Source organism: Hypanus sabinus, chromosome 30 (assembly GCF_030144855.1).
Source record: "Hypanus sabinus isolate sHypSab1 chromosome 30, sHypSab1.hap1, whole genome shotgun sequence".
Taxonomy (NCBI): Eukaryota; Metazoa; Chordata; class Chondrichthyes; order Myliobatiformes; family Dasyatidae; genus Hypanus; species Hypanus sabinus.
The window spans coordinates 40,508,194-40,521,312 of NC_082735.1; the positions used below are offsets into that span (position 1 = coordinate 40,508,194).

At 41.5% G+C, this 13,119-nt stretch overlaps 1 protein-coding gene across 10 annotated transcripts in view; it reads right to left on the reverse strand.

The window, feature by feature from the left end:
- LOC132383606 (transcription factor HIVEP3) overlaps nucleotides 1-13,119 on the reverse strand; it is a 764,495-nt gene that overhangs the window by 45,487 nt on the left and 705,889 nt on the right. For all 10 annotated transcript variants that reach the window (XM_059954798.1, XM_059954801.1, XM_059954802.1 and 7 more), the window contains one exon: nucleotides 1,347-1,522. In XM_059954798.1, the coding sequence (XP_059810781.1) occupies nucleotides 1,347-1,522 (176 nt within the window). The remainder of the gene's footprint in view (nucleotides 1-1,346; nucleotides 1,523-13,119) is intronic.

Sequence of the window (13,119 nt, forward strand, 5' to 3'; positions counted from 1 at the left end):
AGATACAACACTTTGAGTACTCTATTTGCTACCCTTTTTGCTTCTGCATCCCTAATGCACTGATACTCACCCTGCTGACTGTGGTTTTGTCCTATCATCTGCCTGCACTTCCTGGCAGTCTGTCTGCATGCTATCTTTGCTTTTTCACCATCTGTCACACCCCAAGTTCCTTCACTTCAGTTCCCACCCTGTCAAATTAGTTTAAACCCTCCCCAACAACTCTAACAAACTTGCCCACGAGAATATTTTCCCCGTTGGGTTCAGGTGCAACCCGTCACTTTTGTACAAACCATACCTCTGCCAGAAGAGATCCCAATGATCCAAAAACCTGAAGCCCTGCCCCTTGCACCAGCTTCTCAGCCATGTATTTATCTGCCAAATTATCTTGTTTCTACCCTCAGTGGCTCATTGGAAATTACTACCTGGAAGTCCTGCTTCTCAGCTTTTAGCCTAGCTCTCCAAATTCTCTCTTCAGGACGTCTATGCTTTTCCTTCCTATGTCATTGGTACCAATATGTACCAAGACATCTGGCTGCTCTCTCTCCTCATCCAAAATGCTGTGGATGTAATCTGAGACACCCCTGACCTTGGTACGTGTGAGGCAACGTAACACCTGGGTGCCCCATTCACATCCATAGAATCTCTCATCTGTTCCTCTAACTATTGAGTCTTTTATCACTACCACTCCTCTTTTCTCCTTCTTTCCCTTCTGCATCATGGACCCATGCTCAGAATCAGTAACCTGGTCTCCTTGGTATTCCCCTGGGAGGTCATCCCCCCAACAGTATCCAAAATGGTATCCATTGTGGGCATGCTATGTTTTGCTGTTGCTTTGTTGCTTGCTGTGTTCTGAGTTGTTCTTCTGAACTTGTGGGCTGCCCCAGCAGACTGCATTCCTAGGTGTGCTGGTTGTTAAGTCAAATAACACATTTCCCTTTATGTTTTCAGGTACATGTGATAAATAAATCTGAACTGAATCTGCTCTTTAATGAGCAATTCTTTAACTATTATTTACCTGCTATTATAATACTGCCTGTGGCAGCTTGCTGTGCAACAATTAGCCACTTTATGTTACACACTAAACTAGGTCCAAAAATATCAGTCCAAAAATATTTCACCAACTGTAAAATGTCTTGGGACATTCTGAAAAGGGACAGGAATGGTACTAGCAGAATGCAGAAAGCTTTTCTGGAGTTTTCTATTACAGCAGCAGCCACTATACTGATATCTTACATGCACCATCATATCCCAGCCATTTCCACAGTGAGTCAGCCATACTGTGCGAGCCCTCAGCAGGAGGGGAAGAGGGAAGTCTGAGGCGATAGAAAGAGGAAAGGCTTTCTCACCTTTGGTTTTGAAGGCAAAGTTACAATAGTTGCAGGCGTATGGCCGGAGGTCTGTGTGTGTGCGGATATGTTTCTTCAACATACTTGGCTTCTTGCAGCGAATTCCACATTCCTCGCACACATACTTTCCCCTTCCCCTCCCTCGCACATAAACATAATCTTCATTGGACTTATACCTACAAAAACAATATACAAAAACACAGGAGTTAATGAACCTTGGAGATTAATGCTCCAACACCGTGGTCAGGGTGTAGAGGGTTAGTGGGGAACAAGGAGCTGGATCCTGGAAACAAGGGACACTTTGGAAGATCAGGATCGTCCATGCACATTACATCACCAATACTGGAGAAATAAGTTGGTTATGGATGCTGAGGAACCTTCCATAACATAGCACCTGTTTTGAAAACAGCCTTGTGTTTTATTAGCAGAGATCACTTGCTCCAGACTGTCTATTCCACAGAAAAGGAAAAATTAAAACAGAATTCTCAGCTAACTCCACAACAGCATCCAAAGTAAACTCTGGCGGGACTCCCCTCCTCCTGCAGAGTTCCACTTGCTTTAAGAAATTAAACAAAAATAACAAAAATACTGGAAATCTGAAATAAAAACAGATTTCTGGAAACACCCACACGTCAGGCAGCATTTGTAAAGAGTATTAGTATTGTATTAACAGTGGAAAAGAATAATAGTTGAACTAGTACTGAGACAGTGGAAAGAAACAACTGAGAGAAGGTTTGGTTATTTCTTACAAGGAATAGGGATATTATTTGAAATAATGCATTTGAAGCTTCTAGTTGTGTTGGAAGGCCTTGGAGCTGAACATTAGTTTCTTATAGATGCCATTTGATATTTGGAGTGTATCCTGTCGAAGCTTTGATATGTATTTTACCATCAATTCCTCCTCTATGACCATTCTCACTGGTCTCCCACTCTGCTAGAGCATTAATAATCTTAAACCAGGGGTTCCCTACCTGGGGTCATGGACCCCTTGTTTAATGGCAAGGGTCCACAGCATAAAAAATGCTGGGAACTTTAAGGGAACTTTTATGATACTCCCCTTGTACAGCACTCTTCATCACACACACTGCAAGTAAAAGCTGCCACAGGCACCCAAACACCATTCCTACAAACACAAACACCCACACACATCAAGTACATCTTCAATGTACGCCAAATATAACTACTGCAGCAGAAACCCCTCAATGCAACTCCCCAAACTCACCCCCCAAGTACACCAAACAAAACTCCTGCAAACTCAAATCCTGCCAAACACAGCTCTCACGCAAGCCAAAAATAATCCTTCATTCACACTAAGCACAACCCTCCTCAAACTCAATGATCCTCTGCATGCATGACAAACACAATTACTCGCTACCTCACTGACCAAGCATAGCACTCATGCACATAGATACACACACCTAAAGACACAGATACCCAACCACACAGACATATACAGCCAGCCAGCACACCCACACACATTTACATTAATTAGTAACCAATTTCGTGCAGGACAGGTACTCTTCCAAAGAATCCAGTAAACTGAAACCATATCTGCTTGGGTTCAAAGAGCGCAGTGTGTGTGTGAAGATTGGAGAAAAACTTGTGAGCATTTATCCCAGAGGTTGGTGCACTGCTTTCTGACTACAACCACAACGTAGGGGCAGCATCTGCCTTTAATTTAACAGCCTTGAACTATGATGCCAGGTACTAAATCAGCCTGTGATCAGGGTGCTGAAAATGCTGTAAATCTGCTACAGGTGACAGCCCTTTGGCAGCATTGGCACCACTGCAGCTGCCAAATGTCTCACCTAGATGCCGCTCTTCCCACCAGAGTTTATTTTGTCTTTATTCATCTGGTAAACTTTAATAAGTGCTCACACACAGAAACAGTCAATTAGTTTATGCAGATCTTGCTTGGGCTCTGTGCTACCACAACATGACTAGCAGATGTTGACTCTGCTCCGTGCCTCAAATTTAAACTAGGGGTATGATTCGCCCCCAACCCTTTCAAAGTAAAATTCTGCATGCTGTGGGGAAGTGTTTCAAGAGCCAAGGAGAATTGCCAATAAAACTGGGGAGCTTTCCTCCTAAATTATTTTCCTTTCATGTTAAGGATTTCAGCCACAGTATTGCTGAGTAACTGTTACTATCAATCTCTTTCTTCAATAGGGTTGTGCTGCTGACTGATGTGGCCATGGAGCTATTTTTCAGTTGGGTTACAGTTCTAATATTTTCATATCATTTGCATCCAGCAAATAAACGCAATGACACAAGCGCCTTTATTTAAACTCTGGGCTGTACAAAGGGGTTTTACACCACGGCACACTATCTGTATCTGTGCTCCATCTTCGAGCCAGCCAATTAGATATGCATCGGCAGACAGTGACTATTTTATTTGGCAACAGAGTGGGCATTGTCAACTGAACAGTGAGAATTTTTAACATACTTCACCCCGAACTATTCTCTGAAGCTCTTCTGACCCTCGTTAAAGGGGAATTTTTCCAATGGGGATTCAAGAATATTAATTGTTGCAATACCTGCTGAGGGTCAGATCACTGGCATTCAGGTCTGGCGACCAAGTAAGATACAAGAGGTCTAGGTACGATCTCCAGAAAGCCATCTCATGTGCAAAATGGCAATTTCAGACCAAACTTGAATCACTGAAGGATGCTCGACATGGCTTGAACCCTATAATTTCTTACAAAGTGAAACCAAGTAACACAGGTGACAACAGTGTGTCGCTCCCGGATGAGCTTAATGTCTTCTATGCTCGCTTTGATCATAAAAATATGGAGGAACCTTCATGAACTCCCACAGCCCTGATCACTCTGTGATTTCACTCTCGAGGCGAATGTGAGAGAATCCTTTAGAAAGGTGAACTCACAAAAGCATTCAGTTCATATGGAGCACCTGGCTATGTAATTAAGGACCTGTGCTAATCATTTGGCTGGAGTGTCCATCGACAGCTCTAACCTCTCATTTTAACAGTCTGGGGTAGCCACCTGCTTCAAGCAGGCTTCCATTATACTGGTAGCTAAGAAGAACATGGTAATCTGTTTCAATGACTTTAATCCAGTAGCACTTACATTCACTGTGATGAAGTGCTTTGAGGGGTTGTTGATGAAACACATCAACTCCTGCCTGAAAAGTGACTTGGCTCTACTCTAGTTTGTCTACTGGCATAAAAGGTCCACAGAAGGTGCCATTTCATTGGCTCCTCACCCAACCCTAGAACATCTGGATAGCAAAAATGCATACATCAGAATTCTCTGTCAAATACAGCTTGACATTCAATACTATCATCCCTTTCAAAACTAATCAATAAACTTCAAGACCTAGGCTTCAAATATCCCCTTGTACAATTGGTTCCTTGATTTCTTCAACTGCAGACCCCAGTTAGTTTGAATTGTCAACAACATATCCTCCCCAATCTCCATCAGCACAAGGGTACTGCAAAGCTTTATACTTAGCGCCCTACTCTACTCGCTTTACACTTATGACTGTGAGGTTAAGCAGAGCCCAATGCCATATTTAAGTCTGCTGACAACACCACTGTGTTGAATCTGGTGATGAATCAGCAAGTCAATATCAGCAAGACCAAGGAGCTGACTATTGACCTCAGGAGGAGGAAACCAGAGGACCATGAGCCAGTCCTCATCAGGTGGGTCAGAGGTGAGAAAGGGTCATCAACTTTAAATTCCTCAGTTTTACCATTTTTGAAGATCAGTCCTGGGCCCAGCACACAAGTGCAATTACAAAGAAAACACAGCAGCAACTTTATTTCCTTAGAAATTTGTGAAGAGTTAACCTGACATCTAAAACTGACAAACTTCTATAGATGTGTATTGGAGGTTATATCGACTGGTTGCGCCACAGCCTGGTAAGAAAATATCAGTGCCCTTTAATGGGAAATCCACAAAAAGTAACAGAAATGCCCCAGTCCATCGCACGTATTGCATCTACATGCAGCGTTCTTGCAGGAAATCAGCATATATCATCAAAGTGGTGCAGGAGCCTCAGTACTCACTCTACCAAGTTCAGGAAGAACTATTTCTCCTCAGCCATCTAGTTCTTGTACCAGAGAGGACAACTGTATTGTAAACTTCACAAAGCTTGAATTGCCAACACCCCAACATCACAATTTTGAGGTGCAAGTGATTGGCTTTTACAACCACCTTTTTTTACCCAGCATTCAATACTGTACTTTACTAGCTTCCACATGGAACTAAACTAATATTACAGCAGTTTATAGATGGCATTATGGTAAGATTGCCACATGATTTGAATAGTTGTTTGAAATACACTGAAACCAGGATCAGGGACAAATGCTTCTGTATCTCTGAACTCAAACTCCACTTGGCATTGGAGAGGATCCTGGCTTGAGATCACCATGTGGTATAACTCTGGCTAATCTCAAACCCCAACTACTCACTGCAACTAACAAAAAAAGAGCAGACTCTGTGATGGTATTGGAAAATGAATGTCTATTGTAACTCGTATACAGTTATGGAATAGGTTACAGCTGAAATGCCCACACTGCAGTCAGACTGCAAGTCCTACTAAAGCATTACCTGGGTAAATGACCACCACCATGCCCAGCAATAGAAAATTCCAGGCGAAGGAGGAGGAAAACTAACTCAGACTGTGCAGTATCAAGATTATTCATTAGAATTAGAAAAATTCCAAACAAGACCGCATCTGCAAGTCTAGATGTACCATGATTTGAGGACCAGTTTGTTGACTGGTCCTCAATAGATCAAAATGTCATCTGCGTAACAGGCCAATTTATGCTCTGTCCCTTTAATAGTAATTCCCCTGATATCTTCATTTTGTCTGATGTATTGAGCTAGTGGTTCCAGATATAATGCAAAGAATACAATGCAAAGGTGGCCATGCACAACCCTGTCTCGAGCCCCTTTCTAGGGTAAAACTATTTGATAAATATCAATTGATATTTATCATTAAAACAAAATGGGAGAAGGAAGGAGGGATAATTTTATCTGAGCAAGAATGGACAATAAAATGGAGGTATCAATGGAAGTGTACCAGTTCACAGAGTTTGGATGGAAAAAGTTGATAAGATATTTTATTACACCCTCTCAGAAATCCCATTATGATAGTAACCTCCCTAGTTGCTGGAGAAATTTTGGAAATCAAAATGCAAACCATTACCATATTTTCTGGGATTGCCCCATTATCAAAAACTATTGGAGTGGGATACACAATGCCCTACAAGACATTTTTAAATGTGAGATACCCTTAGAAAGTAAGATCATATATTTTGGGTATACACCTCAAGAATGGTTGAAAAGAGATAAATATTTAATGAATACATTGTTGGTGGCTGGTAAAAAGACTCTTACTAGGAAATGGTTATCACAGGAGAGCCCAACCTTAAACGCATGGATGGAAATTACAATGGATGTTTACAAAATGGAGAAGATAACAGCATCTGTTAATCATAAGTTGGAACAATTTGATTCATACTGGGAAAAATGGTTTACCGACATAACACCTCATAGACCTGATTTTATTCTCAAAAATCAATGAATATGTTGTAAAAAAAAAATAACTCCCTACTTGGACATGGTTTTCTCCTTTTGCTTGTTCTTTCTTTCCTCTCTTTTCTATAAGTGTCTACCTCAGATAAGTATTATGTGCAGATTTGTGGAAAATATGAATATATGATATATGTGTACAATATCTGAAATACATTTTATGGAAATGTTTGATGATGAACTTCAATAAAAAATAAATTACAAAAAAAAGAAACAATATGGAATAAGAGTACTGGTGCTCTTAAACAATTCAGCCCACATTCAGCTGGAACAAAGCTCAACTCTGTTTGTCCACATGACTCCATTTCCCTCACAAGTCAAAATCTATTTTGTAGATTCATATCCAGAGGGTTAGGATTGGTATTTCCAAATTTCTATCATCCCCTTATTGTACTAATCATGATTTTTCACCCAAGTTTTAAATTAATTTTGATTCTTGTAGAGACTTGATCTGACATTTTGATGCAAAAATAATGTGAAAATCTCTGCTAACCCAGGCCTAACCATAAAGTGTAAACACTCCTTCAAGAGCGGAGGAATTCAGAGGGAAAAAATGTTGTCCACCTTAGACTTGAAGGAGTGGTGCATTGTTAAGCAAATTTTGCTAATTCATGGTTCTTTCATTTTCTCAGGCAGATGGGTTCTTGCATAGCAAAGATTTGCTGTATTACTGTATTGCAAAGGTATTCCACTGCATGTAAACTACTCCATGACATCCAAAGTTAATAAAAAAAATGCTATAAAACTTTAAGTTATTTGATCCCAATACATTAAGTGGCTAGACTCAACAAACTTGGCACAGGCACAACGAAACCTCACAATCCACCACAGAAAGCAAAAACACCCCAAATTAGGTAGAATTAAAACCATTCTTTGAATGTTAAATATATAGTATAAAGGGTGTGGAATAGTGTATCTATCATATCAAGTACTGTGACAACCAAATGAACAGTGTGTGCTTTTAATATCACCAAATGGCCATAATGTTTCCCAGTGGAGAACAAGAATGATAGGATTCCTCCCCATCAGAGGAAAATAGGAGAGTTTAAATCTTGATCAAAGAGGTGGTTTTGAGGAACACCTCACAGGAGAGAGAAGTGTGAGAGATTAGGAAGGAAGGGAATGCTGGAGTAAGAAGCCTCAGCTGCTGAAGGCAGAGCTACCCATCACGGGATAATGGAAGACAGGGATTGATGCTCAGAGTGGAAAGTTCCAGGATGATTGGCTGGGGTGGTAGAGAAGGGGAGGGCCTTAAAAGAACAATGTAATTCCATCTCTGGGAGAGGGACGTGGGGAAAGTCAGCAGAGGCAACAGGATTTGCTTTGAGATTGGACATAACCATATAGCATATAATCATATAACAATTACAGCACGGAAACAGACCATCTCAGACCTTTTAGTCTGTGCCAAACGCTTACTCTCACCTAATCCCACCTCCCTGCACTCAGCCCATAACCCTCCATTCTTTTCCTGTCCATATACCTATCCAATTTTTTTTTAAATGACAATATCGAACCTGCCTCTACCACTTCTACTGGAAGCTCATTCCAAACAGCTACCACTCTCTGAATAAGAAGTTCCCCCTCGTGTTACCTCTAAACTTTTGCCCCTTAACTCTCAACTCATGTCCTGTTTGAATCTCCCTTACTCTCAATGGAAAAAGCCTATTCACATCAACCCTATCTATCCCCCTCATAATTTTAAATACCTCTATCAAGTCTCCCCTCAACCTTCTACACTCCAAAGAATAAAGACCTAACTTGTTCAACCTTTCCATAGAACCAAAGAACACTACAGCACAGTACAGGCCCTTCAGCCCTCCATGTTGTGCTGAAAGATCCTTAAAAAAAAAGTACTAAACCCACACTACCCCATAACCCTCTTTTTTTTTTCATCCATGTGCCTGTCCAAGAGGCTCTTAAAAACCCCTAATGTTTTAGCCTCCACCACCATCCCTGGCAAGACATTCCAGGCACTCACAATCCTTTGTGTAAAAAAAACTTACCCCTGATGTCTCCCCTAAACTTCCCTCCCTTAATTTTGTACATAGGCAGCAGAAATGGAAGAATTTACATTTGCAAACGAAGAGGATGTACCTGAGCAGATGAAAGGCTGACGTGGGACAGAGGTGGAAGAGCTGGAAATGGCTGAAGCAAAGGATGTTTTTTTAAAAAATTATGCCCCTTTGATTTAGCAATTTCTGCCCTGAGGGGAAAAAAATTTTTGGCCGTCCACTCAGTTTATGCCTCTTATCATCTTGTACACCTCTTTCAACCCACCTCTCATCCTCCTTTCCTCCAAAGAGAAAAGCCCCAGTTTGCTCAGTCTTTCCTCATAAGACATGTTCTCAAATCCAGGGAGTATCCTGGTAAATCTCATCTGCACCTTCTCTAAAGCTTCCATCTCCTTCCTATGATAACATGACCAGAACTGAAGACAAAATTCCAAGTGTGATCTAACCAAGGTTTTATAGAGCTGCAACATTACCCTGTGGCTATTGAACTCAGTCCCCTTATGAATGAAAGCCAACATACCATATGCCTTCCTAACCTCCCTATCAATATCTGTGGCTGAGCTCAGGTGAACAAATAGCTGAGCTTTTTTTATTCTTAAAACATATCAGACTTTTTATTGGGAGACAGGGAAGTCAAAACTGATGTATTCCTACCTTGGTTTTGCCCAATTATATAACCTTATGTATAAGGATTAAGGAGAGAAGTCTGAGATGTAGAGGGGGGAGAACATCTATTAAAATTCTGGCATGTTGTGTCCTGGCCAGCTGGGTATTCCTCTGGCTTAGATTTCCCTAAATTATTTATTACCCATTTATGTTTTGTAAAATAAAAATACACTCTCCTTTCTGCAATGAATTATAATTATAAAAGGTTGAGGGTGCTGGGGGTAATTTTTCAAATGGTCACAATGCATAGCTCATATGCTGGTATGCAGAGGTGGGATGGGGTTACAAGGACTTTGGAAGATTTCAGATATTTCTCTAAACTGTATTATCCAAGAAATGTGGCAGTTTTAAGGCTTGCTTTCTGGTAGACCCTGGGGAATCACCATATGTTTGGCCTATAAATGTGGAATGCTCTAAAACAAACTTTTACTGTAAGTCCATCTGCAAGCAATCACATCCTACCCAAAGACTAGACACTTGTAAAAGAAAGCAGCAAAACTGCTCACAACACATTCAACATTGTCTTTAGAGTAGCAATCCTGCCAGCAATTAATAAAGCTGCTTTGTGGAAGAGATCTCAGTACTTTCATTCTCTGCTTCTTAATTATCCTGTAGCCACAGCAGAATCACCACTGATTGGGTAAAAACTGAGCCAAAGATCTAGTGTTTTACATCCTGAGTCTCAAATAAATCATCAGGCTTGCACGAGTCTTGACTGCTTGGTTCTGGTGAAAATAAAAAGCCCACTTCAATTCTTTGAAGTAGTCATTTACTGGCTTCAAAGAAAGAATATTCATTTATTTTGCAAATCTCTTGATGTCCCAAAGCACTTTGTGACTTTTGACATTGTTTAGAAGTACAGTCACTGGTCTATTAAAGGAAACCTAGCTTGATGTATGCATTGCCTATTACAAATACCAGTAGTGGATCACTCGAGTCGAGTATGATGTTCTCCTAAGGTGTTGTCTACTGGTGGGTTCTCAGGTTGCTGTAGAAGTCGATTCAGGATCCACGTATTCTGGTGCAGTGTGAGCAAGAGGTAAGTGGTGACTCTGGTTAATGCAACACACACAAAATGCTGGTGGAACGCAGGACAAAGGGTCTGGGCCCGAAACGTCAAAGTGCTTCTCCCTATAGATGCTGCCTGGCCTGCTGCATTCCACCAGCACTTGTGTGTTGCTTGAATTTCCAGCATCTGCAGATTTCCTCGTGTTTGCTTTTCAGACTCTGGTTAATGGTTGGGTTTTTTTGGTTGTCCAATCTCTCCTTTTGCAACTGGTGGCTGTGGTGCTGAAAATCCTAATGTGATAATGATCAACCAACCTGTTTATTAATTGGGATTAAGAGGTTGTACGGGGAAGAAGTCCACTGTTGTCCATTGAACTGAATGCCCATGTGTAAGAGTGGATTGTCCTTCAGTTTAGTGTTTCCTTCGAAAGAGGTTACCCACGACACTGTAGCTAGTCCACATTTGATATCCTAAATCTATATCCTTCTGACTCAATAGCAATGTGCTGGGAGGCAATGGGAATCTCATTTGCCATTGTTTATTCTCCACACAACCTCCAAATTTGTTATTACTTAAAGCCGCACTGGCTCATCATGTCACATGAAGAATACGTCACATCACACTTCTAGGAAGCAAGCAATTAGAATGAGGCTTTTTCTGACAGGGATATTGACAGATTGGGATACAGCAGCTGTGTTCATAGTGGCATAATAGTGTGCTCTATTTATAAAACTCACCAGGGATTACCCTGAAGCAGAAATTCTGTCACTAACTTTAACATAGCATTGTGGAAAGTAAACAACTGGTGATGTGGTGCACTTAACGCAATGAAGGTCTTGTGTGATTGATTTGCTTTAACTAAATAATCTGTTGTTTCACCTGATTTCATTGTACAAGGAGGCTCCTTGTCTCACTTCACTCATTGAAAAATTCCTGCCAAGCATTGTGAGACATCTGACTCCTGTCAGTAGGATGGTAAATCCTAGGAAGGTAAAATCCTTTCACCCATCTCTCCCTTGTGCACAATGTTAGTCCACTACAGCTATAGGGACATACAGTACAGAGGCAGGTCTTTCAGCCCAACTCCTCCATGCTGACTTCGTCACTCAATGAAATACTTCCATCAACCTATGTTTACCAATAACCCTCTAAATCCCTCCTGTCCATGCACTTGTTGACCAGTTGAAAGGTTGCTAAAGTGCCCACCTCAACCACTAGGTCTGGGGGGCTCATTCATTTCAAATTCACACCTCACCTCTGATCTTAAACCAATGCCCTCTTGTTTTCAACAGCCCCTTCCTGGGTAAAAAAAACACTCTGCACTTTCACCTCATTCATGTCCCTCATAATCTTACATTCATCTATCAGGTTCCGCCCTCAAATGTCCTAAATTCCAGGGAAAAATTCCCTCATCTGTGCAACTTTGCTAAGGTGTAGGGATAAGGCCACACTTAAATTGGAGGAGCAACACCTTATATTCCGTTTGGGTAGCCTCCAACCTGATGGCATGAATGTTGATTTCTCAAACTTCCAGTAATGCTTCCACCAACCCCTCTTCACCATTTCCCATCATCTTGCCCCTCTCTCACGTTATCTCCTTGCCCACCCATCACCTCCCTCTGGTGCTCCCCCCTTTCTTCTTTCTTCCATGGCCTTCTGTCTCTTTCACCAATCAACTTCCTAGCTCTTTGCTTCATCCCTCCTCCTCCAAGTTTTATCTATTGCCTGGTGTTTCTCTCTCCCCTCCCCCCCCCCCACACACACCTTTAAAATCTACTCCTCAGCTTTTTTTTCCTCCAGTCCTGCTGAAGGGTTTTGACCTGAAATGTCGACTGTACTTTTTTCCATAGATGCTGCCTGACCTGCTGAGTTCCTCCAGCATTTTGTAGGTGATAGATGAAGCCAGACAAGTGTGGAGGGTTGATGAAGCTAAAGTGGAAAAGGCAAAGGGCTGGAGAAGTAGGAATATGATAGAAGAGAGTACATCAAGGAAGAAAGGGAAGGAGGAGAGGCACCAGGAGGAGGTAATAAGCAAATGAGGAGACAAGGTAAGAAGTCAGAATGGGGAAATGAAGAGGGAAGGTGGAGGGGAAAAATTACTGGAAGCTGGAGATATCGATGTTCATACTATTAGCTTGAAGGCTATGTGGATGGAATATGAGGTATTTCTCTTCCAACCTGTGAATACCCTCATTGTGGCAGAAGAGGAGGCCATGGGCCAACATGTCAGAACAGGAATAGAGATAGGAATCGAAATAGTTGGCCACTGGAAATTAGGTACAGAGAAGATGTCAGGGGTAAGTTGAGGTGCTCAGCAAAATGGTCCTCCAATCTATGTCGGGTCTCACCAATGTACAGAAAGCCGCATTAAATGCACGAGGTTACAGCCACATTTAGGTTGGAAGAACATGGTTATATAAGATGGTGGGGGGGGGGGAGGAGGAAGTATTGGGTAAGGAGAAGAAATTAGTTATTGCAATATTTTTACAACCTTATGGGTATTTACCATTAGCATGCATTGGGGA